At 45.2% G+C, this 27,862-nt stretch overlaps 1 protein-coding gene across 1 annotated transcript in view; it reads right to left on the reverse strand.

Moving 5' to 3' along the window:
- Positions 1–27,862, reverse strand: part of CLPB (ClpB family mitochondrial disaggregase) — a 147,932-nt gene that overhangs the window by 63,092 nt on the left and 56,978 nt on the right. Inside the window, exon 5 of the mRNA XM_081240489.1 lies at positions 7,604–7,732. Coding sequence (XP_081096615.1) covers positions 7,604–7,732 — 129 coding nt within the window. The remainder of the gene's footprint in view (positions 1–7,603; positions 7,733–27,862) is intronic.

The following is a 27,862-nucleotide window of genomic DNA, read 5'->3' on the forward strand; positions in this document are numbered from 1 at the left end:
GGATACAATTTTGGGAGAAAAATAGAAGTATATTTTGGCCATGATGACACTGAGACTGAGGAAAGAACTGGAGCCGGGGAAGTGAATTAAGTGATTACCTATCATTTCTTTTTGAGGACTTTTAACCATGAAGGGATGCAGAGAAATGAGGTGGCAGCTGGAGGTAGATATGGGGGTCAAGGGAAGTTTTTAGTTTGCTTTGTTGTTTAAGATGGGTGATATTAAGGCATGTTTTTATGCCGATGGGAATGAGCCAGCAGAGAGGAGAAAAAGGATAATGTAGGAAAGACAGAGGATCACTGGAGGAGCAAAGTAATTGAGAAAGAGAGAGGAAATAGGAGCCTGAGACCAAAAGCAGAGGTGATCTTAGGAACTTCTTCCATTGCAGAGAAGGAAGGCAGCATACAGGAGTATAGGTGCAGGTAGGCTGGTGGAAGTGGTGGTGGGAAGATAAGGTAGTTTCCTTATGACTGCAATTTATTTTCTCTATGAAGTGTGAAGTGAGATCATTAGTTTGGGAGTTGGGGAAGGAGAGTGCTGGAGGTTTGAGGAGAAAGAAGGTATATAAAAGTGGTCATGAGCCAGAACAAGACTGTGATTTTACTCAAGAAGTGTAGCGGGGTGGCTGCCAGTACTGAGTGTCTGAAATTCACGGACATAAACGTAAAGTGAGTCAAGTTAGCATGGTTGTGTGATATTTTTTTCTCCAGCAATATTCAGCTCTTCAGATACAGACATGAAGTAAAAAGAAATTGGGTTTAACTAGGGCTAGTGTTTCATCAGGTGATTACAAAGAAGGGAGAGAGAAGCAAGGGAATAGTTAGAACACTGGGCCATGGAATCTAAAAGTGGGAAAGAGGGAGGAAGAAAATGTTCAAAGCAGAACTGGTCATTCCTCTGCACATCCAATCCACCCATACCTCCTTCCAGTATTGCTTACCTCAGTACAAGCACATACCATCTACTCGGCCATCCAGTCCAGAATCTGGACCTGATCTTGACTACTCCTTCTCTCTCACCATCTGATCCTAATGATTCTACTCCTAAATCTTTCTGGGATCAATCTTTCTCTCCTTTCCCACTGCAACTGCCTTGCTGTAGGTCTCACCTAGACAATTAAAATAGCTTTCAAATGAAATATTTTCCCTTTCTCCAATTATGCCCCTCCTAATATATTTTCCCCTATTTTCTCTAATCTTTCTTTCAAGTATAACACATATACAGAAAAGTACAAAAAAGGCATAAGGATACAGCTCAAAGAATTTTCACAAGGTGGATGCATAACCAGCACCCAGGTAAAGAAGCAGGACATTATGCACCTCTGAAGCCCTCATGTGCCCTTCCCCAGTCACTATCTACCCTCTTGAGGGTAACCACCATCCTGACTTCTTACACATTGGGTGATTTGTCTATTTTGAACTTTATATATCAGTCCAGTCATACAGTTAGTACTCTTCCATGTCTGGCTTGTGTCCAGAAATGTTAGGTTGTTGAGATTCATCCATGTTGTTGTATACAGTAAGAGTTCATTCGTTAGTTTGTTCATTTGTCATTCATTCATTCTATTATTCCATTGTGTGTCCATAATTTATTTATCCATTCAACTACTGATACACATTTTTGAAACTTCTAAACTATCTTTCACATTAAACATAAATCTGATCCTTCCCTACCCTTAATCTTAATGGTTTCCCACTGGAGGATAAAGTTCTATGTCCTTAGCAGATCTTATGTTACAGGCCTTCATTATTGGTTCCTGCTTTCCATTCTTCAATTCATACCCCATAAATTCAGCTCTTCTGAACTACCTGCCGTGTACTGAATAAAGTATGCTGCTTTCTACTCCATACCTCTGAACATGCTGTTCCCTCTGCCTTTCTTCTTCAACCACCTGGTAAACTCACATGCATCCTTTAAGACTTAGTGTAAACACCATCTCCTATAGCATGCTTTCCCTGCTCTCCCCAGAGATTTAAATGGTCTTTTCTTTGTGATCCATCAGCACCTTCTATACATCTCCATTAATGCATCAGATAGCAATTTTTTGCTAAAATGTCTGATTTCCTCACTGACCTATGAGTTCCTTAAGGGTAAAGACCATGTCTGGATCATCTTTTATTTCCCAGGTGCCTAGGGTGAAGCCTATGACAGGAGAGATGCTCAATAAGTGCTTGAAAAATAAGTGAGAAGACTCACCCAGGGGTTACATAGTACCGTATGCGGGAGCTGGAAGGGGTCCTTGGAATCAGCTACACTAATTTCTCTATTTTACTATCGAGGAGAAAGGGTTTGCCTAAAGCAGATAGGGTTTGCTGGTGGCAGAGCCAGAAGGTCTGATCTTCAGCCCAGTGCTCATCCCCCTTTCCTGCACTGCTGGCAAGAATCAGAGGGTGACATTTCCATGGAGGACAGCCTGGGGCAAAACCGATCCCCTCAACATCTGGCAGTGCAGCCAGATGGGCAGACAGTGAAGTGGAACAAGAAATGGAGCTCTAAGTTTCTAGCCCCAACAACAAAATAATAGGCTGTTAAAGGGAAGATATCAGCACTGGAAAGGTTCCTTGCCTCAGGCGGCAATGGTTGGGAATTTAAGGACAGCTGGTTAACACTGACAACTGAGTCCTGTACTTGGACAGAGGGACATGGAAGGGCAAGAAAGTAGGTAGGAAAGAGGCTAAGGGAAGCCCTGGGGAAGATGCTATTAGGTTTCATAAAGCCCAGTGTTTCTGAGGTGATGAGCACCGGTGGCTGAAAAGGCAGGGGCACTGTGACTAAAAGAAGGAAGATAGCTTCATACATGAAGCTTTAAAAAGCCAGATATATTATGACACTCAGAGCAAGTGGGCCAGGAAGCAAAGACACCACATCTCCAGTGGCATCCAAATCTACAGTTGCTCTGGAGATTCTGGTGCATCCAAATATGTACTAAACTATATGCAGGGCATTGTGGCAAAGGAGGCAGGGAAAGTAAGACATAACCCTCGCCCTCAAATGAACTCAGTCTAGCAGGGGGGACTGGACCCAAATCACAGGGAACAGGGAAGAGTTTAGAAGGGAGGTGGCATGAGAGCTGCGGATTGGCTGGTAGAAAGCATTCCACTAGGCTGAGAAACAAAGTCTTGAAGGGAAATGAGAGGCAGAAAGACCTGCCTGAGTAAAGGCACTGAGGTAGGAACACAGAAGTGACGTTACGCTGTAGCTGGAGTATTAGGGCAGCAGTGGGAAAAAAAAGCTAAGTGAGGGTCAGACTAGAACAACTCTAAAACCAGGTTAACAAATCAGGATGGGTAGAATTCCTTTTTTTAAAAAAAATACACGAGCACTGGGTGTTTTTCAAGTTAATAACAGATATTATATGTAGAGTGCTTACTCTGTAGAACCTACACATGCCCAGTCCTACAAAACCTTAGATGGTAGGTGGCATGCTCCCATTTCCATATGAGGAAAGAGAACTGCAGAACGGTCACAGCTTAGCCAGGACACACAGCTATTAAGGGCAGGGCTGTATTCAGATCCTGACTCCACAGTTTATGCTCCCTCCTTGTGGTCTTTCTCACCTGGGGTTTCTCCTTTGAACCACAACTGGGAAATTATTTGAGTAATGATTTTCTCGATTCTCTCAAGAATGGTACATAACTCGTACCACTTTAGATGCCTGGGAGAGAAATTAATTCCTTGTGTGCAACAGACGCCTTAGAACATTAGAGCTTAATTTTCCAGAGGAACCCTGTTTGAGAAAGGCTGCATGACAAGAGATATGTTTTAGGAAAATCAATCTGGCAGTGGGATCACAGCCCTGGGAGGAAAAAGCTGCAAAAGCACCTAAACAGCTTCGGAACTACTGGGATGAGTCAGCTCCAGGGGCTTGAGGAAGGAGGCCCCCATCTTCTCTAATTACTTGTCTTCTCAGGTGTCCTGCCCTCCCTTCATTCCTCCAACCTTTTCTTGTACTTGGCAGTCAAGTGCTGAAGCAGAGCCTTCCTGCTCGTAAACCAGCAACCCAGGCAGAAGCAGTATCTTCAGAGATGAAAACCACAGAAGCCAGTGCACCCACTTTTCTGTGGAGGCTGGGGGGTAGAAAACTGGCACTACTGAACTCAGAACTCTTCCACAGAAATCCATCTGGCAAACTCCTATTACTCTCTCTGATAAGGCTGAAGCACGTCATCCTCTGGGAAGCTTTCTGTAACTGATTCCACCTCCCTGCTCACCAGGCAGAAGCAGGTATTTCCTTCTCGGTATCCCCACAGCCCCTTGTCCAGGACCCTGCTGGAGCACCTGCCTGCTGTCACTGCCTGTTTCCATGTCTGTCTCCTCTACCAGCCTGAGCCTCTCTCAGGGTCAGGGACAGTTTGCCAGATCCATCTTAGGATGCCCTGAGGTCCATGGTCTCAAAGATGGCAACTGGCTTACCCCGAGTCACACTACAGAGCTGAGATCAGACACACTACAGGTCTGTTTGAGCCCCAAGACTGTTCTTTTCACTATGTTACAGGGTGTCCCGAAGATGAAGAAGGGCCTTTCTGTGCTAAGCACCCAGCCCAACACTGAAGAGTTCAGAGGCGGTGCTATCAGAGTAGACCAGACCACCTGGAGAGGCTTCCTTAGAGGTAGATCCTTGAAGAGTCTGAGGATCTAGCTGAGAAGACAGGGAACACGATGGTATTTTAGGCAAGGTGGGGAAGTTGTGGGCAGAAACAGAATTAAGAAGCCATTAGGTAGGAGTACAGGTTTCATGGGGGAGGAATGGGATTACAGCTGCCAGGTGAGAGTTTGATTTCTTTATACAATCGTGGAGCACCTACCTGTACTAGGAGCTTTTATAGATGTCATCACTAATCCTCATGCCCACTAATCACTGTGATATTTCCCAGGTGTTACTTTACAGACAAGAAAACTGAGGCTTAGAGAGTTAAAGTAACATGTCCAAGCCAACAGAGCTAGTAGCTAGGGAAGCTGGGATTCAAACCCAGGTTGGTCTGACTCTGAAGCCTAAAGTCCTTTTTATTACTCCATGCTGCCTCTTAAGAGGTCAGAGAACTTCCCACATTACCAGACTGATGCTGCTGCCTGGACCCCCCTGAGCTCTCACGTGGGGACTGCTGATCAGAGGGCAAGCGCGGCTGCCCCCTCTAGCTCTAACCCTCTAAGATCTGGGGGCCCTAAATCCCTGTGGACTAAGCAATTTCAAGGACAAGGGTTCAGTGTTGACCTCGTGAGCACAGGCTGGCCCTGTGTCTAAACCTGCCTTGGATCTCTAAGGTGCTGCAGCAAAGCCGGTGGCAAATATAGGCTAAAAAAGCTGGATGGTCAGGAAGGCAGGGCCTGCCTTCCCTGAAACCTTCTGGAGGAGGTCAGCTGAGGTCAGAAAACTTCGGAAATGTCACTGACAAGAGCCCCTAGGACAAGGGAGCAGGATCCTGCCTCTCGGTTGGCTGGTCACACACAGAGGCGGACCGAGAGAGGTCAAGGGGGGAGGGAGGTCAGAAGTTGGCAAGCCTGCAGGCCCTGAGTGATGGTGACGGCCACTTGTTCAGGTCAGAAAGGGAGAAATAAGTGGGTTAATGGTTTTGGCCCTTGAGGCTGGGAGGCTAGGGCAGGGGGTGTAAATGGATTCTGGGTAAAAAGGCAGGTGGGTGAACTGTAAAGGTGGGGGCTAAGGGCATCTGTTCCAAGTCAACAAGCAAGAACCATACCCCTGGAACGGCTCAAAGGGCCAGCCTTGGCCTGGGGGGTGAGGGTGGAGGGGTGCTTCATAAAAGGCCTGTGTTTCTTCATTTCAAAGGTGTTCGATCTGGAAGGCTGGGGAGAAGGACTCTTTTTAGAGTGAATTCCCTGTCTGCTTAGGGGCTGAGGGGAAGCAGGGAATGTAAACCACTGGACAATAGCTGGGGGTATTGATTGATTTTAAGGCATGGCAGAGAGAAGCTCCATGGTGAACACTCCACTTCCTAGCTACAGATGTCTCGTCGGAGAGCTTTCCAAAGGACAAAGTGAGTAGCATCTTGCTTGGGGATGTTTTCTAAGTCTCTGCTTCTGAGAGCAATGAGTTCTTGCTCCAGAAGCATCAGTCATCCCAGGCGCTGTCACCACATCTGTGAGCAGTCCTGCCCCTCACAATGTACATGCCCCAGACCAAGGCACACTCTAGCTGCTCTGGGGCAGGTAGGTCCCTTGTAGGCTGGGGATATGGGCCAGGCCTGAGTCTTAAGTGAGTGTGGCTGGGGCTGATGGAAGGTGGCAGGATTTGAGGGTTACTGTGAAATCCTTCCAGTCCAATCACATGACAAGGACTAGAAAATGATCTGGGGAGGTTGGGCCAGGGAGGCAAAGGCTCTAGGACTGAAAGAACTTTCACTGAAGACTGGGTTTTGAAAAAGTGATTGGCTGCAAAGGACAGGTGGCAGAAGATACAGAGAAGAAAATCACACCTCATTTAAAAGAATCTATTTCAACCATTCAGAGAAGAACTAAAATGGAATGGACTCCTAGGGAAGAAGTAGGATTCCCTGAGTCCCTGAGACAATCCAAGGAAATGCCAGTCAGCCAGCTGTTGGAGAGGTTTCTGCCAGGAGAAGAGAAGTCAGGCAATCAGGGTAACCCAGAGGACTTCTGAGGATCCTTCTAGCTCCCAGGTTCTATGAAGAATGACCACTGACAAGGAATACCCTGGCGTCCAGGCCCAAGAGAGGGTCCCTAAACCTTTAAGAAGTGTAAGTGAGGGCATAAACAGGGAGTCAATGCCATACTCACTCTGGGGCCTGGGCACCACACATCCTGGCAAGATGCTTCCCTCCCTATTCCAAGGAGAGGCTGGAGTGGGATGAGGGAAAGTGACTGCGTGGGAGGCATCTGGCAGGGTGGCAGGTAACTCTGTAGCAGGCCTGGACAGGACCAGACTAGCCTGAATCTGGGGATGGTACGTATTATCCCTCCAATTAGATCAATGCTCTCTAAAGGAAGGGTATTCAATCATTCAACAAAGATTTACTGAGTGCTTACTGTGTGCCAGGTACTTTACCAGGTGCTGGGAATGAATCAGCCATGGTTCTTGCCTTTGCTTTCAGGGAGCTCAGAGTCAAGTTAGAGAAAAGGCTACTGAACACAAAAAAACAATTCCAGATTGCAACAAGTGCGATGACAGAAAAGAGTAGGGTACCATGACCCAGAGTAACGGAAGGAGCCTAATTTAGATTAGGGTGGAGGTGGGATCAAGGAAGATGTCTTTGAGACTGGAGTTAGTAGAGATTTAAAGGGTCTCCCCCTTGGTCCACCAGCCCTGCTCTGGAGGTCACAGGGGAGAAGAGAGGACACTTTGGGGGAGAGCAACAATCAAGAAAACTCTCAGAGCATGTGCAGACAGGCAGGATGGCATGGTACATCACACAATCACAGGCAAAGAACACACTCCAGCCACGTGAGGGCAAATCACACATGCACACGGCCACTCTCATGAAGTGCAGGCACCCTCGAGGCACTTCCAGCTCTAAGAGGGTAACAAGGCTCTGGGGAAGTATGGCATTTCCAGGGTAGAGAGGTTGATAAGTCCTTACTCTCTTTCCTTGTCACCCCCACCGCACCCCCCATTCACCCATGATCTCACCTCCATCAAGCAGCTCCTTGACGGTGCGGTAGTCGTCGGCAAGGACAGCATAGTGCAGGGCTGTGCAGCCCTTGAAGCTGGCACGGTTGTTCAGCCGGTTGTTGAAGTCATCCTCTCGGGTAACCAGGACTAGAGGGACAGCAACACAAACCCTTCCATTAGCAACAAATGCCATGAGCTGCCAACCTCTTCTTCTTTCTCTTGGCATTTTAATTCCCTCATTCACTCATCTACCTACTTACTAAACATATAATGGCACCTACTATGTGCCTGGCCATCTGTGCTGGGAAAGAGGAGGTAAAACAGAGCCCATCCACAAATGTTTACTGACATCCATTATGTTGATAGGATTCACTTGGGGACACGGAAATGAATCAGACATGGTCCCTGACCTAATCTGACAAAGGAGGCAGACAGTAGACAGATGTTTACAGTATTGTTTGAGATAAATGCCATTATAGGTATAACGGGATGATATAGAAAGCCAGAAGGGAGCTTAGCTCAATTTGGGCATGGAGAGGATCTCAAAAGATGACAGTCTTGAAGGGTGAAGAGAAGTTATCCAGGTGAAGAGAATTTATCCAGGTGAAGAAAAGAAGGCTAGGGTAAGACTCGGGACAAGGGACTTCCCTGGTGGCGCAGTGGTTAAGAATCCGCCTACCAATGCAGGGGACACGGGTTCGAGCCCTGGTCTGGGAAGATCACACATGCCGCAGAGCAGCTGGGCCCGTGCACCGCAACTACTGAGCCCATGGCTCTGGAGCCCGCGAGCCACAAGTACTGAGTCTGCGTGCTGCAACTACTGAAGCCTGCGCGCCTAGAGCCCGTGCTCTGCAACGGGAGAAGCCACTGCAATGAGAAGCCCGTGCACTGCAACGAACGGTAGCCCCTGCTCACTGCAACTAGAGAAAGCCCATGCGCGGCAGCGAAGACCAAACGCAGCCATAAAAAAAAAAAAGACATGGGACAAGTCAGGAAAGAGACAGAGGCTGTTCTTAGCAGAACAGTAACATACCTCCTCTGTGCTCTGAAGATGTCTACAATATAGTGAGTATTTAATGTTTCGTAAAGAACTTTTAAAATTTATAAAAGCCATTAAAAATTTGAAAGTACAAAGAAGAAAAAGCATCATTATCTCTGCAACTTGAGAAACTGCATTTAGTATATGTCCTCTGATATCTATATCTATATCTACATCTATATCTATAGGTATAGCTATACCTGCATATATATCCTACAAAACTGGAATTTACTACATTGCAATTTTGTAATCTGCTTTTTTTCCCTTAATAAATGTACTGTGAACATTTGTTTTTGAAGGTAGGAAGAATAAGCATTTCATGTGTCAAAGAACCAAAAACCCCCAGGCTCACTCTAGTGCTAATATTAGTGACTCTCTCTCTCCAAATTGATACAAAAGAACCTAAAACCAGTTGCATCACTCTAGGTTAGGTGACCACACATGTCCTTGTTCACCGGGGACAGTCATGACTTATGCTTGTTGTCCTGAATGGTCCCAGTCTGGACAATAGTTGGAAGGCTACCCAACCTCTGGGCCCTCCCTTGGGAACCGAGCCCCCGTGGAATGATATCTATGCTGCTTAGGTGATGGGGTTTCTTTCTGCCTCATGCAGAAATTATTGGAGTTCTTGCCTTATGTTCCCTCCTGAGCTTAGTTCATTGGAGGAGGAATTTGGATCCTACCTACCTGTACCCACTCCTCCCCGAGTCCAGGGCATAGGGCCTGCAGAGGGCAGGCTCCTCCTACCTCCCACTGGATAAAGGCGTGTAATTCATAACCTTGCCTATGCAGTCAAAAGCACCAGACAATTCTGAAACCATTCTTTTCCAAGCTGTCTTGGAATGAAATCTATGCATTTTCCCCTCCTACAAAACTGAACTTGCTATTAAAAGTCCCAAAAGCCAGAAGACTATCATGCCTCTTCCTAATCCTAATAGATTTCACTTACTGACCTTCCTCTACTCTGTGGCTGACATGGTCATTTCACACAATCTATTTAATTCTCCTAACTACCTTATATAGTAGGTATTATAATTCCCATTTTATAGATGGAAGCTAAAGCACAGAGATCATAGAGCTAATAAGTGGTTAAGTGAGGATTAGAACCCAGGTCTAATCTGAGTCCTCACCCTTTTTTCCCATCATATCATGCTGTCACTCTCATTTTGCAAATGAGGGAATCAGAGCTCAGAGCCCAGATGTTCTGGTCCCAGCCTTGGCTCCTACTCCCTCTTCTTTTCCTGCTCAAGTGAAGGTGCCAGCACACTCTCTATGGAACTTGCCCCAACAGAGATCAGCCTGAGGTTTGTAGTTAATACCGGATAAGCTTACTTAGGTGGAAGCATTTCAAATGTTTGGTCAAAATGAAGTCGTTGGAGTGTGTAACTGGAGAACAGACCACACTTTCTTGTGGTCTGGTGAATCAGTGGTCCATCAGCTCTTCTGTACCAGACAGAGGCTCTCCTGACTGATGACCCCCACCCCTGGAGTGTTATCTGACCTTTCCTGGAGCAGGGAAAACAGGAAGAAGGCCTCTGATTAGCTAACGTGTAAGTCCCTTGTGCAATGGCATCTGCATTTTTCTCTTAATAAGAGCCCTTTAGGATCTAACTCAGAGATTAACTCTTGGTCATGAACAGTCTCATCAAATCATGGTAAGGGATCTTGTTTCCAGCCCACTGCAGATTAGAAGAAGCAAACTAGAAGGCTAGGGAGAAGTCTTCAGAATCAAGTATGCTGATTACAATCAAGTGCTGACCAGGCAGGGAGGGAAAAGAACAGCACAATATAAAGCTGAAAGAGGAAGCCACAGAATACAGTGCCTCAAGAGCCCCTAGGGCACCACTGAATTGCCACATAGGACATTAACTGCTAGATATAATGATGAACCTGACGAAAAGTGATAGCTGGTTCAAGAAAGCCGGAAGGGTATAATCCATTTTACAAAGAAAATATATCATTCATTCAAAATATATCATTAATGAACACCAATGCATGGTGGTAGCTTCTGGAGATATACAAATAAGACACACTTCTTGACTCTAAGAAGTTAACAGTCTAATGCAAGAATCAGACCACTGAATGGACAAATTATAACACTGTTTCACGAGTGCAAGATAGAGCTACACACAGGGTGCCTACCATAAAAAAGTAGATGAACTCAAGGGACACAGCTGGTCTATTTGGTTCAGGGACAAACATCAGCAGAGTGGCAGTGTCACAGCCCAGCTAATAAGGAATGTCCATGAAGAGGGCCCCTGCTCCCCTCTGAGGTCTCATCACTTACCATCCCCTTCCTAATGCTCTTTCTTGCCTCTTGGCTTTTGCAAATACTATTCCACAGCCTGGAACATTTCCCCCTCTCCCATGCCTTCAGCTGACTAACTCCAATTCACTTTTAGGCCTCTGATTAGAAGTCACTTCCTCTAGTGATTCTTGCTGAGTTTGAGGTAGTTACTCCTCCCAAGAGCTTCCCTAGCACTTTAGGCACCTCCCAATTATGGTGTTTATTACCCACTCCACTGCAATCATCTGTTTACTTGACTACGTTCCCCACTAGACCAAAAGCGCAATGAGGACAGGAAGCGTGACTGTCTTCCCCACAGTTGTATCCCAGTGCCCAGTACGGTGTATGACCATAAACATGTGCTTAACAAATACTTGTTGAATCAGCAAATGCATACCTAATACATAAATAAGGCCCTAATATTATCTTGTTTTTGGAATAATAATAATAATGCCAGCCAGCAGTATTTAGTAGAGGAAGTAGAGTGCAGCTGTTAAATAAGTGAGCTCTGGAGCCAGACCACTTGTGTTTGGGTCCCAGTTCTGAATTTACTGACTGTGTAATCTTGGGTAACTCACCTAACCTCTCCATGCCAAGTTTCTTTACCTGTACGCAGAGATGATAACAGTGCCCTCTCATGGGATATTGTAAGGATTGAATGAGACACTGTGAGTAAAGGGGCTTGGAACAGGGGCCTAACAGTACCTCTTAGTCCATGTCAGCTATTATCCTTACTGTCTAGTCTTGTGCTTCCAAAAGTGTATTCTCTCTGTGAAAAGAGGTGTGGGGAACCCTGCATGCACTTTTCCCCTCCAAAAGGCACAGTTCTGAGTAAGAACCATCTGTTTAATTTGGCATTACTCAGCAGTTTTATGTCTGACAGCCTCTTTCCACCCAACCCTTGTTAAAATCCTGCAGTACTGGTGTTCCATGGAACACTCTTTGGAACTGAGTTGTGCATAACAATCTGTAAAGCACTTCATTTACTTATTTATTTCAGAATGACCCTGTGAGGTGGAAGTTCACTCTCCCCATTTTATAGATGGGGAAGCTGAAGTTCAGCAGGGTGCCACAGTCAGTCACCGGTGGAGCTAGGACCCAGTCCAGGTCAGCTAGGCCCATCTCATGCTCTTAACAGTAAGCTCTTCTCCCCTCATCGTCCAGTTTTAGAAGCCCTGACGCAGGATATTTTGCTGAAACCCCCAGATCATTAGATCTCATACTCTTCTCTATCCAAAAAAAAAAAAAAAAAAGACTAAAGGTGGAAAGGAGGTGTGTGCAGCATGCACCCTCATGTTCTTACTTGCTCTCACAGAGAAAGCAGAAGCAAACCCACAGAAGCTAAAGTGACTCATCCAAGGCTGTTTCACCAGCTGGCCACCACGGTGGTCTTTTGAGGCCCGGTGTTTACAGCTGGTCCTCAGCCAGTGAACCATCCCCTTCCCAAAGACATCTACCAGCCTGTCTCCAGCACAGGGGGAGATGGGCTCAGGCTCCTGTTTCCCCTCCAGGCCAGCCATTCCTGTCCCTTCACCCTTGTGGCCACAGGAAGAATGACAAAGCATTACCTTGTTATCCTTCTGCTCCCACCTCTGCCTTTTGATGTTGCAAAGTCTATGGCATGGTGCTGTGGCCAGGGTCAGTCTGGGTGCCGTGGCAGGTGTGCACCTGACGTACACTGTGCAGGATTCCCTGCACTTAGCAGTGCCAAGGAGTTAGCAGAGGTGAAAGTTGTCCCCAAAGCCCTTCCTACAGCCTGGCCACTACTCAGCACTGCTGAAACTGCAGAACAAAACTAAACAAAACAAAACAAACCACTGCCTCCAGCAATAAGAAAGAGTAATTTAAGGTAAACGAGTCACACAGTCCTGAATCTTAGCTCTGCCACTTACTAAGTTCTTCTATCTGTAAAATGGGCATGACAAGCAATGATTTAAGGAATACTAAATATTTAAGTATTATGAGAATAAATTCTGATAACAGATTTTTAAAAACATTACCACAAACATTTAGTAATGCTGTTTTCTCCCCTGGGGTAGGCACTGCGGATGCAGAAGTGAATCAGACATGGCTTCTGTCCTCATATTGCTAAGGCTATTGGAGGAGACTGAAAAAAGGCATGTGAGGCAAAATGGGTGGTCTCCAGATAACAAAAGCTTTATTATCATTGCCTTGTGTGGAGGAAAGGTAACCCAAGCTAAAAGTCTCTCCCTCAGGCTCAGCCTCTACCCGCCACGCCCAGGAACTTATTCCATCTAATGTCATGGAGTGTGTAGCAGTGCCTTTAAAAACATGAGCATGTCTCCATGAGAGGGAACCTTTAGGACTAACCTGACAAACACAAGGATAACCTCTTACATTTGTGCAGCACTTTACGGTTTAGAGAGCGCTTCAATGCAATTGTTTCCTTACCCCAGGTCAACCTAGGACAGATAGGTCAAATATTATTCTATTGAACAGAGGAGGAGACCGAGGTAAAGAGGTTGGATGGCCTGCGCAACTTGGATTGCTAATTGGTGGTGGACCAGGACTAGGTCCTGAGCCCGCTTGGCTCCATCCTCCATATTGCACAGCTTCGCCAGTGCCCACAGGCTCAAGCCTCACATACCCCAGCATCAGCGGACCTGGCTTGAAGCTCAGGGACTAAGCTAAATTCTTACCAAGAGTCTCCAGGAAGAAGCCTCTGGGCTCACAGCTCCCTCCCCACAAGGTGTTGTGTATCTACCACCTCATTAAATCCTTATTCCTACTGCCAACATCGGCAAGCTGCCTCAACTTCTGCGGGCACTGTTGGCTCTGCCTTTTGTGTTTATCTTCAGCCAGGGGATGGGGCAAGAGGGAGACTCTCTGTGCTGGGTCACCAAGAGACCATCTCTGGGGAGGGCAAGGCTCTTCATTTCCTTCCACAGCCTGGAGGACCCTCCTTCCTCTCCAAATCCTAACTGTTCTTTAAACCCAATTCAAGGCCTCCTCTTCTAGGAAGTCCTTTCCTCCCTGCTCTGCCCTGGATGCCTATCATGTTGATTGTGTGTATCCATTTACCACTTACTTATTGATTGTCTTATAATGGCTCTTATAATACTTTCTTGTGTTAAAATTTCCCTTCTGACTCCCTAATTTCCTCATGGATGACAGAAACTAGTTCATAACATTTTCTGTATGTATCTCACCCAGCATCACTTCAGTATTTCATGCAGCTTCAGCAATGAGCACACAGGAGCCTTCATTCACCCCCTGCCCTGGAGCACACCACTACTGAGCACCTCAGCACAGTGAGTGCTATGAAAGGCATGTGTGCAAACTGTCCGATGGCAGCAAAGACAGGGCGCGTGTCATGTGGCTTGGGGAGGAATCTCCCAGAAAAACTATCTGGAAGATGAGGTGGAGAAGAGTGTTCCAGGAAAGGAAGTGGTGCTTGCAAAGGACAGAGGGTGAAGGCTGCATTACCTGCCCATACAAGAAACTGGGAGTCCTTCAGAAAACTTGGAATGCTGAGTGAAGGCAGGTGGAGCAGTGGGCACAGATGAGGTTGCCCAGGCAGGCAGAGGCCTGATCCTGAGAGGGGTTTGGACTCTATCCTGAAAGCTATGCGCAGGCAATGGTTTTTATTGATGAATTAAGCAGCATGGGGAACAGCAAAACAGACCAGGAGAAAAGTGAACTGGGTTCAAAAATGGCTTTCACTAAACTTGACATGTATCTCAATCCCTCCATGTCCCAGATCCCCTATTTTTTTTTGTGTGTGTGTGTGTGGTATGCGGGCCTCTCACTGTTGTGGCCTCTCCCGTTGCGGAGCACAGGCTCCGGACGCGCAGGCTCAGTGGCCATGGCTCACGGGCCCAGCCGCTCTGCGGCATGTGGGATCTTCCCGGACTGGGACACGAACCCGTGTCCCCTGCATTGGCAGGTGGACTCTCAACCACTGCACCACCAGGGAAGCCCCTCAGATCCCCTATTTTTAAAGTAGAGGAGTTTTTTCACATCAGTGGCTCTTAAACTTTAGTGGCAACAGAATCACATGGGTAACTTGTAAGGAAAAAAACAAATAAACAATTGATTCTTGGGCCCTCGCTTCAGCAATTTAGATTCAATAGGCAGGGCCTGGGAATGCACAGTTGAAAAAGCCCTTTGTGTTGCTCCTCACAGAAAACTCTGAGCAGCACTGGACTAGTCTCTGAGGGTCTGGTCTCTGAGGGTCCTTCCCATTCTAATCTTGTCATGAACACAAGAAAGATGCAAGGCTGGCCAAACCCATCCCACTTCCAAATGCCTGATCCTGCTCTAGGGAAGCCAAGGATGTCTAGGCACCAGAATGTTCTTCCCAAGGCCCATGTTTAGAAAGTTAGAGCAAAGCCCCCAGGACACCAAGTCTTGGGATACTGGAGACATCCAATATCTAACTCAAACCTCCTCTCCCTGCCAAAATCTAACTGGAATTAGGTCCTTCTATACCATATACTCTAGTCTTTTTCCTTGTTTATCCAGCAAAGTGTTATGTACTTTCCATGGGCTGGGCCATGGCAATATGAACAGGCTCTGCCCTCAAGATCTTATAAATGCTGCAAATAACATCAAAAGAATCTATCTTTTACCAAGTATCTCTGAAAGAAAAGAGTTCAGAGTATTGAGGTGGAAAGACCTGGATTCTAATCCTGGTGACTCTAGAAAATTATTTCATCCCTCTGAGCTTCAAATTGCTCACTGGTAAAATGGAAGCATTAATATCTTTGAATCGGGTTGTTGTGAAAATTGAAATGATGTGATACAGTGAAGGGCACAGGAAATGGCTGCATCTAGGAAATGGCGATTTTTAAATTAACATGTCCTCCGCTGTCCTGGAACCTGTAATATATCCATATTCCTCTGTTTGACTTTCAGAGGCTCTCCTACCCGGTCCTAATGTCTCCAAATAGACTTCCAACTCCTTCCTTCCTGCTGGAGAGACCCCCCTCCATGAGATGACCCTGGTGATCCTACCATGAATCCTCAGTAGGCAGCACTGTGTATTAGGAAGAGCATAAAGGTCAGAGCCAGTCAGACTGGTAAGCAAAACTCACTGTATGACCTTGATCAAATTAACATCTCTGAGAATGTTTTCTCATCTGTAAGATAGATATCATCACCTATCTCACAAGATTCAATGGCAAATCCAATTAAAAAATGGACAAAGAATCTGAGTAGATATTTCTCCAAAGAAGACACATAATGGCCTAAAAGCATATGAAAAGATGCTCAACATCATTAGCCATCAAATGCAAATCAAAACCACAATGAGATACCACTTCACATCCACTAGGATGGCTAAAGTGAAAAAGACAGGCAATAATACGTGTTGATGAGGATGCAGAGAACCTGGAACCCTCATACATGGCTAGTGGGAATGTAAAATGATGCAGCCTCTTTGGAAAACAGTCTGGTAGTTCCTCAAAAGGTTAAACATAGAGTTACTATATGACCCAGCAATTCTATTCCTAGATATAAACCCAAGAAAACTGAAAACATTATGTTCACACAAAAACTTGTACACAAACATTCACAGCAGCATTATTCATGATAGCAAAAGTTGAAACAACTGAAATGGCCCTCAATTGATGAACGGATAAACTAAATGTAGTATAGCCACCAATGGAATATTATTCAGCTAAGAAAAAGGAATGAAGTACTGATACGTGCTACAACTTGAATGAACCCTGAAAACATGCTAAGTCAAAAAGAATTCAGCCACAAAAGGTCACATGTTGTATGATTCCATTTATATGAAGTGTCCAGAATGGGCAAACCTATGGAAACAGAAAGTAGATTAGTGGTTGTCTAGAGCTAGGGAGAGTTGAGAGACGTGGAGAATGACTGATAATGGGTACGGGGTTTCTTTATAGGGTGATGAAAATGTTCTAAAATTGATTGTGGTGATGGTGGCACAAATCTTGTGAATACACTATAAACCACTGAATTATGCACTTTAAATGAGTAAACTGTATAGTATGTAAATTAAATCTCAATAGAACTATTACATTAAAAAATGTAAAGAACTGAGCACATTGCCTGACGTAGTAAGGATGCAATAAATGGTAATAAATTTATTATTGTGCCCTTTCCTCTTCTTGATGCCACTCTAACCACGGCCAGAATCACCTCTTACACTAATACTGAAGAATATGTCAGGCTCACTGAAGGAAGCCCATTTCATACTCAGTGAAGGGTCACAGGTGAGTTCCAAAGGCTAATATCCCAGGACTAAGAGTCTTACATAAATATATAACTCTTGGGGGACTTCCCAAGAGTGAAGTTCTTTAGTGAATGGATGTTACGCTTGTCTCTCCAACCAGAAACCACTGGGGGTCCAGTGGTTGAGATTCTGTGCTTCCACTGCAGGGGGCATGGGTTCGATCCCTGGTTCAGGAACTATGATCTCACATGCCATGCAATGCAGCAAAAAATTTAAAAATATATTTAAAAATATATTTATATACATATTAATACACACACACACACACACACATATATATATAAAACTCTTGAAGTAATAAGAAAATAATGGCCTCCATTTACTGAGCACTTACCATGTGCCAGGTACTGTGCAAGGAACTTTACAATTATTTTTCTTGAAAGAATCATATGGGGCTGTTATTATTCTTATTTACTAAATGAAGCAGCTGGCACTTAGAGAGGTTATGTAGCTTGTTTCAGGTCATACTGGTAGTCAATGACTGAGCTAGTCTGTTCAACTCCAAGGCTTTTACTCTCTTCTCTATGTGATATCATGGCTTCACTATTTCTTCCTTTTATTTATCTATGTTTTACCCATTCTTTACAACTCAAGAAGTCTGGTTTTCACCGATCTCCCTTTCCTCTCTGCATTCTAGTACTGTCTAGTCCACATCAAATTAGTTAACATTTTCTCTTACATAGTCTTTTGTGTTCTCAGATTGCTTCATGCATACACTCTTGAGCATCGCAGGTGTTCCATAAATACTTCTTTAGTGAATGGATGTTACGCTTGTCTCTCCAAGCAGAAAACAGGTTCTTGAAGGACAGATACTGTGTCTTATAGATCTCTTTAACCTTCATGCAGAGAACGGTCATCTAGGCTGGCCTATGGCTGGAGGGTTAGACCCTGCTTAAAAATAGTTCTCACAAACACCATGCTCTCTGCCCATAGACTGGAAGGTTTCTCCTTAAGAACAGGACCCTGGCTCACCTTATTATGCCTTATTATAGTGTAGCATGAGCACTGGCACTTTCTGTAGTAGGAGCTCAGAAAGGTTTGATGAATTAAAGAGAAGACTGGGCTAGCACTTACTCTATTGGAGGCACATCAAGGGCAGCCTTCCCATTGGGATCCCAAGTCCATCTTCTCTCACTCCAAGAAAGAGAAGTGGAAGAGCAGGAAGGTTGGCCTGGAACCTTAAGATGATAGGTTGTTCACCCTGCCTGTGGCCCTAGACAGTCAGTGTGGCATCCTCTCTGGCCCAGGACCCTCCTCTGAACACAGACCCAGGTACAGCTTTCCAGAGCCCATGTCTCACCTGCACACCATCAAAATCAAAGAGCTGGGCAAACTCTTAAGAATCTGTTACTTGTTCTGTTATCTTTTACTCTGTTATCTACAGACCCATCAACAGTCTGTGAACTTCCACTACTTCCCATCTCTCCTAACTCTCAGGGGAATAACATGCTCACAGGTATCTAGAGTCCCTTTGATCTGTCCTATAATTACCCTGATCTCACCTTCTCCTACTCCCCTGCCCCCACCCTGATCCTAACCAAAGCAGTATTCTTTCAGGTCCAGGGATCCTCTGGGCAGGGCTGGCAACAAGAGGAAGGAGTCTGACCTCTCTGCCTCTCAGCAAGCTATGCTACTTGGTTGGCCAAACTTGGTCCCTCTGTGCTCCCCATCTCTACACCTGCTTGCCTCTCCTCTGCCTTTTCTTTAAGATGTTAAAAACCCGCAATAAAAAACAAATACAAAATGCTGTAATTAATAGCCAATTCCAAGCCAACCCAGCATCTCTACTAATAAACCTCAACACTTGCAAAAAGAACAATAAATTCTGCCCCTCTCTGGTTCTGGGGTGGTCTCTTATATATACTCTGTGTGTGTGTATGTATGTGGGTAAGTGTGTCTACATATATATTTATTTTCCTTTATTTCCCATCCAGGGAGGGGCAGAATAATGAACTGCGTGCGTCAGGGAAGATGAATCTGAGATACTAGGGAGCAGTGCAGTAAAAAGATTAAAGTGTTATTATTGTTGGGTTTTTTTCCCCCATGGTCCATTGTGACAGCTCGACCGTCATCTGTAAAAAATGTCTCAGTGAGAGATAATCATCGGAAACTCAATAAAGCGTCAGGGGGAGCCTCAGCCCCCATCAATCACTGGGTGCCTGGAAAATTTCAGCCCTCTGTCTCCCTTCCTGCTATCCATATAAATGTCTCTAATATATTTTGTGTGGTGTGTGGGACCCACCCCTGATTTGGAACTTTTGATGAAAAATATTTATACACAAAATATGTAAATCAGTTAAAAATCATAAGACTAGTTCTTTGACACCCCATCCCACTTTTTTCTTATTTTTATAAATGTATCGAACTTATTCTTTTTAATAAAACATGTCAACTAGTCTATCTCCCTCTCCTAGTTAAATGTATATATAGATTTGGAGGGCTAAAAGGATGGAAACAATTAACCTAACTGGCTGCTACACTTAATCTTGAAGTTGACCAAAAGGCCTGATGGATAGACAGTGCATTGTCCATCCTAGTGACTCTGTAGTGGCTGACACTGCTGAGAAATGACATGTAGAACCACTGGCACTGAAGGTGTGACAAGGCTCTGACAATGATGAGGAAGAGGCAGGGACATTATTAAAAATAATAGCTTGCCCAAACAGCTTTTGGCCTGGCAGATCTCCAAGCCTTCCAAGACTTCGGACAAGTCAGAGGTTCTGAGCTAAGTGTGGGGCACATACAGGCTGATATGGTTGCTGGGTTCCTACAAGGGCAGGAGACAGTTCTGCTGGCACTTGGCATCATCTCTCTGCCTCAGTTTCCTTCAGTGCCTACATCACAGGGTTGCTGTGAGCACACAGTAAGTATCAATAAACATAACCTGCTGCTGCAGCTATCGTCATCATCATCATCTTACTATTATTATTATCACTTCCCCCTGCTTCTCTACTCTGGAAGGAATCAGTTCCTGCAGTACCTTCTCCTCTAGGACCTTCAAGACTCCTCTCTGCCTAAAGGATAAGGTCCAAGAATCTTGATTTGGCCCCAGTCTACTCTCTTTAAAGCAGCACCTTTACTGCTCATTACTCTCTAACATGAATCTTCTGCTGTACAGATGCTTCACCCTAACAAGTTTACTTGCTGCCCTGAAATATGTTTTTTCTGTTTTCCACCCCTGAATATTTTGGACATAACATACCCCTTCTCTGATCACACCCAATTCACACTTAGTTGCAGGCCCTTCCATAAAACCTTCTTATACTTTGAGGCTCAAATACCATTTTACTTCCTGATGTTTCAGCCAGAGATTCTCTTCTCTGAGCTCTGATAGCCCTTGTTATCTGCACCTCTGACTGGACCCTGTCAAACACTGTCTTGGTCATGTCATCCATCTTTATTGTTATTAATTATGATTCTTGCTGATACCTTATATGTGCATGATACCTTGTATTTTCTCAAATATTTCATAAGTACTTCAATTTGATCTTTATAATAAGCCTATGGTATAAAAAGTATTATTCTCTACAGATGAGAAAATCAAGGCTTGGAGAGCTAAAGAGAACTGCCCAAGGTCACACAGTTAGGTGATGGCCAAGCCATTCCTTGGACTCTGAGATAATGTTTGGTTCTTTGCAGATAACAGCTTGCTACCACTGAAAAGCATTTGGAAGGCTGTGACAGAGACTCTGAATGAAGTTTTATAGGAGTATGATGAGGACAAAGATGATGATATAAAAATAGAAATTTACATTAATGGAATTCCTTCTATGTTCTAGGTTTTAGGCTAGGGATAAATATACTATCCCTAACTCTCCCAATAACCTTTATTTTACAAATAAGGAGATGCAGCCTCTGAGAGGTACAGAAAATTGTTCCAGGTGTCATAGCTACTAAGTGTTCTGTACACCCATAATACCATGGCTTAAGCACACAGACGCTCTAGGAATGAAACTTAAAGTGGCAAAAAAAAAGGTCTCTTCCAGGGAGGAGAAGGTCCAGATGAGTTTTTTTAAAGCAGTTCAAGCACAAGTAGCCTAGATCGTCTACTCAAGGGTGGGAGCCTGTTAGAAATGCAGAAATGAAAAATATCAGGTCCCACCCCAGACATACTGAATCAGAATCTTGGGAGTTGGGGTGTGGCAGGAATCTGTGTTTTAACAAGCTCTCTAGGTGATTCTTACGTCCTTGGGAGCCTTATTACTCCCATATGAGTTGGTCTCCAAGGGCGCAGATTCTCTCTGCTTTGCCTGGGTAGGTCTGGACATGCAGTGGGTGCTAGGTGTTAACTTATAGTGAACAGATGAGCTAGGGTAAGACTACTCCTTAGCATGTCCTGGGGAGACGGAGAAATTTTATAGAGAGCAGTTCCATTACCACTGGCGGGGACTCCTAGCCATCTCCTGAACTCCAGGGCACTTGTCCACTGGTTTGTGATGTACCAGCTTGCATCATCCTGTCCCCCATCTGAAGACACAGAGATGGGGAAGTCAGCTGGAGCAGGTCAGGACCTGCAGCCCCTGGAGCTGTGGGAAGAGGGCCACCTGGGCTGGTGGGGTTGGCCTTGGCAGATTCAGCCAGGCAAGCCAGGCCCTCTACCCCCAGAAGGGCCCTGTGCCAACCCAGCTTCTGCACAACTCATCTTTATACAGCCGCCACTTGGAGCTGAGAAGAGAAGGTGATTTATAGCCTGCTCTGGCCACGTTTCTGCCGTGTTTTATTGCTTTAATTGTCTATGTGGGAGGAGCTCAGAGTGCTCACTTGCATTTCTGACAGCCCCAGACACCCAATGTTTATAACAGTTACTTACAAGCAGCCAGCAGCATCCCTGACTGGGTGACTTGTTTACTGTTATGTCTAATCTACTGCCTCCTCCACCTGAGGATTGGGGCCCACCACCCATCAGCCAGCCACAAGTGGAACTCTCCTGGAGTGGGCATGGGTGGGGCTCAAGGCACTGAATGGAATGTGGTCAAGATCAGGGAGTGAGTTGGTAGAGAAGCAGCAGTGATCTCTTAAGCTCCCCTCCATGTGTCCCCTCTAAGTGCCTTGCTCAAGCTGTGCTCCCTGCTAAGAAAATCTTTTCTTTTTTTACCCCTCCTCTTCACTCTCCAAAGCCCAGCTCAAATCCTACTTCTTCTAAGTACATTACTTGCTCTGACGATGAGCCTAAAGTTTCTAGAACCTTAGAAATCACATGGCTGACAGGAACCCTGGAGGCTATATAATCTAATGACCCTTTACAAAATCCCTGATGGGCGGACAGCCAACCTCTGTTAGTGCCCCTTGAGTGGTGAGTTGCTCAGTACCTCCAAGGCAGGTTTCCTGCCTTACACTGATCCAAGACCCAACTCTGTACAGAAATTCTTCATCACATGCTACTGTGCTTTACATGTATTTATTTCTAGTCATCCAAACAACCCTTTAAGATGGGTATTGTTATCCCTATGTTACAGATGAGAAAACCTAAATTCAAGGACCTTAAGCCACTTGCTTAAGATCACACAGCTGGTGACAGAGCTTAGAGGACCCATTACTTCCTGGCACTGAAGGCTGACCTTTCTCCAGGATACTGCTGTGCCTCTAAAGATGCCATTCTGAGAACTGGAGAGAATGGACAGAACAGTTAGGCCAATAAGGCCAAGCATCCCCACATCACCTGCACCAGCAGACCTGCTCTCTACCCAGAAACACCAACCTCGACAAGAGCTGAAGACACTGTAATGTGCCAGTTGAGCAGGCTTCTTGCTAGAGCAATGCCAAATGTCAAACAGAAGGGTTTCACTAGGAATGGGGCAACCGATAGCCAAGTCTCAGCAAAGAGGTTTCTTTCCTCTCTAGGCTGTGCCCATTCTGAGCAGGCAGAACGGATATAGAGCCTCTCTGAGAGAAACTTCTCTGATACCTTTTGGTCTCCTTGCCTGGATCCTCTTTCCTCCCCACACCTTAAATGCTTCCTGAGTGAAGGACTTGTCCTCCTATCCCTTCCCTTTAACTCTTTTCCTTAGGCAGTTTCAGTCACATTCATTGTTTTAACTACAAAGCAAATGCTGCCAGACTTCTTTGAACTACAGACCCACTCATCTAACAGTTCACCCAAAGCAGAACCCGAGGTGACAGATGGGCGCCTCCTTTTCCATCAATTCCCACATTCCACTGAATACTCCACCTCCTCCTAATATTTTTCTAATACCTATTCTCTCCATTCCCAAAGATTTCTTTTAGAAATCCCCAGAAACAAGAAATGCATTTTGAGGGAGAGGAGTATGACTTCTCATCCAATTCTCAAAGGGATCCATCATCCCCCAAACATCAAAAATCATTGCTAATCTCTCTTCTCCAATTCATCCCCACCCCATAAGAATGGTCCGTCTAAAATGCTAATGTAAACTGAGCATTCTCCTACTTAAAACCCTTTGATGGCCTTCAGAAAACACTATGAGCTCCTTAGAATTGCCTTTCAGGGTCCTTCCCACATAGAACCCTGCCTCCCTCTCTGGTCTTACTTCTTGCTGTTCTCAGTACTGTGGCAGATGATTCCAGTGGCTGTCACCTATCCCATATCTCTGCATGTGTTATCCCTTCTACCTGGAAAGTCCACCCCTCTTAGTCTGTCTGGCAGTCTCTGACTCATCCTTAAGACCCAGTTCAAAGTCACTTACCCTGTGACACTTCCCAGATATCAGTCTGCCTTCAGGTAGAGGGCATCACTGCCTATACCAGTGCTACCTATATCCTTTGCACATCTATCAACCTTTGCATTTATCATTCTGCACTGTGGTGCCTGTTCATAGGTCTGTCTTCTTACTTGACTGGGAGCAGATCATATATATTGAGGGGCTAGATCATATATATCCATTTTTATTTATTTATTCCCAGCATGTGGCAGAGTGCCTGACACTCAGGAAGTGCATGCTCAATTATAAATAAACAAAACTAATAAGCAATTACAACCGTAGAGTACTTTACAATTCACACATCACATACTTTACCTCTTCATCTTCACATAATACTGATAAGGTAGACAAGGGATATATTATGGGGGTTTAGGGAGGTCTTGCCAAAGACACAAACTACAACTCACTCTTCCCTTCAGTACTGAGCACAGGCTGAGCTCCACAGAAATATCTATTAGAAATTTAGTGAACTTGATGGACTTTGTCACTGACTTTATGCTTTGCTTGTGTTTTGAAGAACCTTGCTGAGCTTGTGACTTTCCTGTGAATTTGCCTAGACACACTCTGGACAAGGCGCTTGTACCTCGTCTTCTACTTAACCTCCTCACACATTCCAGGTCAGGTAGCTTCCCATGAAAAAGTCAGTCCAATCCAAAGAAAAAAAAGAACCACAGGATTCTTTTGTTTCTGTCTACTTCATCAGTGAGAATGACCCCGAGCTGGGTACAGTGACTTGCATACAGTGGGCAATCAATAAATACTGGTTGAATGGATAAATGAATGAGGTATCTTTAAATGGAAAAAGGAAAGAAAAATATGTTTAAGAAGGAGTTAAAGGCTTAGACTGGTAAGGAGAGGAGAACCCTGAGATGATTTTAAAGAATTGTCACTCTCCAGGCCCGAAGTCAGAAAGCAGAGCGCATGAAGTCAGAGAGCAGAGTACATCCACACTGATACACCAGGGAAAATCAGATGAGCTGCCAGAAAACTGTGGCCAGCAAAGGTAGTCTGAAATTCAAAAAAGAGAAAAAGCTACAGAGAGAGTTAGATCTCACAAGCCACAGAGCAGTGAGTTTATCAATGATTGTTGATAAAATTTATTATTTCAATCTAAAATTTATTTTTAATGGTTCTGAAACACTTAGGTGATTACTGGGTACCAGTATGGGTTCGCTAAGGATAAGACAAAACCATGCCAGAATAACCTAATATCCTTTTGGGAAAGGATTACTGAGCAACAAATTAAGACAAATGTTAAACATGTTTTTATTTCAGCAATAAATCAGAGAAAATCTCTTAAAATTTTGTGGACAGGATGAAGAAATGGAGGCTAGAAAAGAATGAAGTTTGGTGGATCTACAACTGTGACTGTTGAGTAATGCTTCTAAATTGTCCTGATCATGAGCTCCAGGGCTCTGTACTTAATAGAGTCCTGTAAACATTTTAATCAAAGACTAGCACATGAAGTACATGATGGCAGGGATCTTGTCTGTCTAACTCACCAGTACCTAGATCAGTGCCTGCTAGATAGGAGTGTGATCAATAAAATCTTGTAAAATTATTGCTGAATAAGTAAATGAATCCACAGAAAGCCTATTTGCTAACTTTGCAGATCATATAAAATAAGAAGATATAGTTAATATTTTTATCTTTATTTCATGAGAGATATGCTAGCCTATTCCAATATTTTTGTTGTCTACCTACCTAGCTACCTAGCATATAGGCTGGCTGGCAAAAGTTAAAAAAAATTCAGAGGAGGTTGACGAAAACAGGCAAAGAAATGGAAAGGAAGCAAGGAAGGGAGGGAAGGAGGGAGGAAGGGAGGGAGGGAGGGAAGAAGGAAGGAAAGAAAGAAAAAAGGAAATATCTAAAACATGGTTGGCAAACTACAGCCTATGGGCCAAATCCAGCCTGCTGCCAATATCTGTAAATAAAGTTTTACTGGAACACATCCACATACTCTCATTTGTGTATTGTGTTCTACGCTACAGTGGCCAAGCTGAGTAGTCACAGCTAAGACCAATGGCCCACAAACTTAAGATGTTTACTATCTGGCACTTTCCAGGAAAACTTTGCTGACCACTGATCTAGAATGTTGAATATGAGCATCAACCTGGAAAGCTGAACTATTAGAACACAAAGGTACAAAACGTGAAAGGCATGGGTGGGGACTGGTGTGACAGCAGAGGCTGGATTAGACGGCTGCACAGTTCTGAGATTCTGTGAAATCAGAAATGCTTACTGGGGCTTCCCTGCTGGCGCAGTGGTTGAGAGTCTGCCTGCCAATGCAGGGGACGCGGGTTTGTACCCCGGTCCGGGAGGATCCCACGTGCTGCGGAGCGGCTGGGCCAGTGGGCCGTGGCCGCTGAGCCTGCGCGTCCGGAGCCTGTGCTCCGCAACGGGAGAGGCCGCAGCGGTGACAGGCCCGTGTACCACAAAAAAAAAAAAAAAAAAAGCTTACTGGACCCTGTTGGGATCCCAAGAACAGATAAGAAGGCACTCAAATAATCCCTTCCCTTCTACCTGGCCCTGCCCTCTCAGCAAATGCTCCTCCTTGCTTTTTGGTGAGAGCACCTGAATAGAAGACAGAGCTAAGGGTGGCAATGCTATGTCTGAGTGAGGAGAGGACAGCCTATAAGCTGAGTCCCCACACATCAGGCTGCACATATAGGGCAAGTTTGGTACTCATGAAATTCTCCTCTGTTGGAAACAAAGTGAACAAGATTCCCCCAGCTCAGTGGGGAATCCAAGGAGGCATAGGTCAAGGCCTGAACATGGAACTGTCAGCTGATGAGGAAAGAAAAGACTTATGAGCAGATCAGAGTTCAAATAACCACATAAAGGGCCAAGATTTAGAGAACATTCAAAAGAGCAGCTGAGGGCAGGTTGCAGCAAAGGTTCCATGGAGGATCTAGTCACAGCAAGCGAGCTTGATACAAGGAGCAGGTTCAGAGAGATGGAGAGGCAGGGGGAGGGCAACTTCACACTGCAACTGGGTAGCAATGCTCTGATGCTCTTGACATTTCTCTCACACTGCTGATTTGAGAAACCTTGCTGGGGCAGCAGTGACACCTCTGCCCTAGGCTACCACACCCATGTCAGTCTGGTAGCCTTGCTGACAGCTCTGAGGGCTGAGCACACTGCTTCCCTCTGCTGAACCTTCCCTCAGGTCAATGTTCTGACCCTTAGGCAATCAGCAAGGCTGTCTGTCCTCCTGGCATTACTGCCAACCCTAAAGTAGCTACTGCTCATCTGCCCTGCTGCTGGAAAGTGAGGGGAATCTCAGCCTCTGTGAGTGATCCAGGATAATGGGCGGGCAGCAGAGTCAATATGGACAAGCAAAGCTCAAACGTAAAGTATTCATCTCTGTCTGCAGTCAAAGCAACCTACCCTCTTCTCAACCCCACTTTTGAAAAACTCACCAGAGGCAATAAGGGACTAACTTGCCCAGGTACCCTTCAACGGACACGTGACCAAGCCCTGGTAGGTGCACACCGCCTCCTTCCTCTGAGAAGTCCAAGCAACCACGCACACAACACCCCAGGGAGGCACTGATGACCACCCCATTTTACAAGCACAGACAAGGCCCACTCTTTGTCCTGGGTCATTCAATAAGTTGAGGGGCCAGTCCAGAGAGAGGATTGTATTTCACATAGAAGAGGGGAAAAAAACAGTTGAGGGACTTCTGAGGCTGAGGAAACCAGTGAGGCTGCTTTCTAGTTCTGGGGCAGGGCTGGGACAGGGTAAGTCTGCAGAAAGTAGAGGAAGAATAAATCCACATTCCACACAGTTGCCTTAATTATTTTATGGAAACCTGCTCCACTGTCCACTCATCTGAGACTCCACAGATTGAGGCACTTTTGGGAGAACACCAGTTAAAAGGTTCTTCTACCCCTCCCCCCACCCAGTTATGAAATTGGGCCTCTATTTTATTCCCCAAGACTTGAAGTGACATAAATTATAGAGCCAGAGGGGACTGTGAAGGGCATCTGTTCCAAGTCTTTTGTGCTCTCCATGAGTTCCTAGAGGAGGAGGTACTTGCAGGCTC

The sequence above is a fragment of the Mesoplodon bidens genome (assembly GCF_964165515.1).
Source record: "Mesoplodon bidens genome assembly, chromosome: 7".
NCBI classification, from domain to species: domain Eukaryota; kingdom Metazoa; phylum Chordata; class Mammalia; order Artiodactyla; family Ziphiidae; genus Mesoplodon; species Mesoplodon bidens.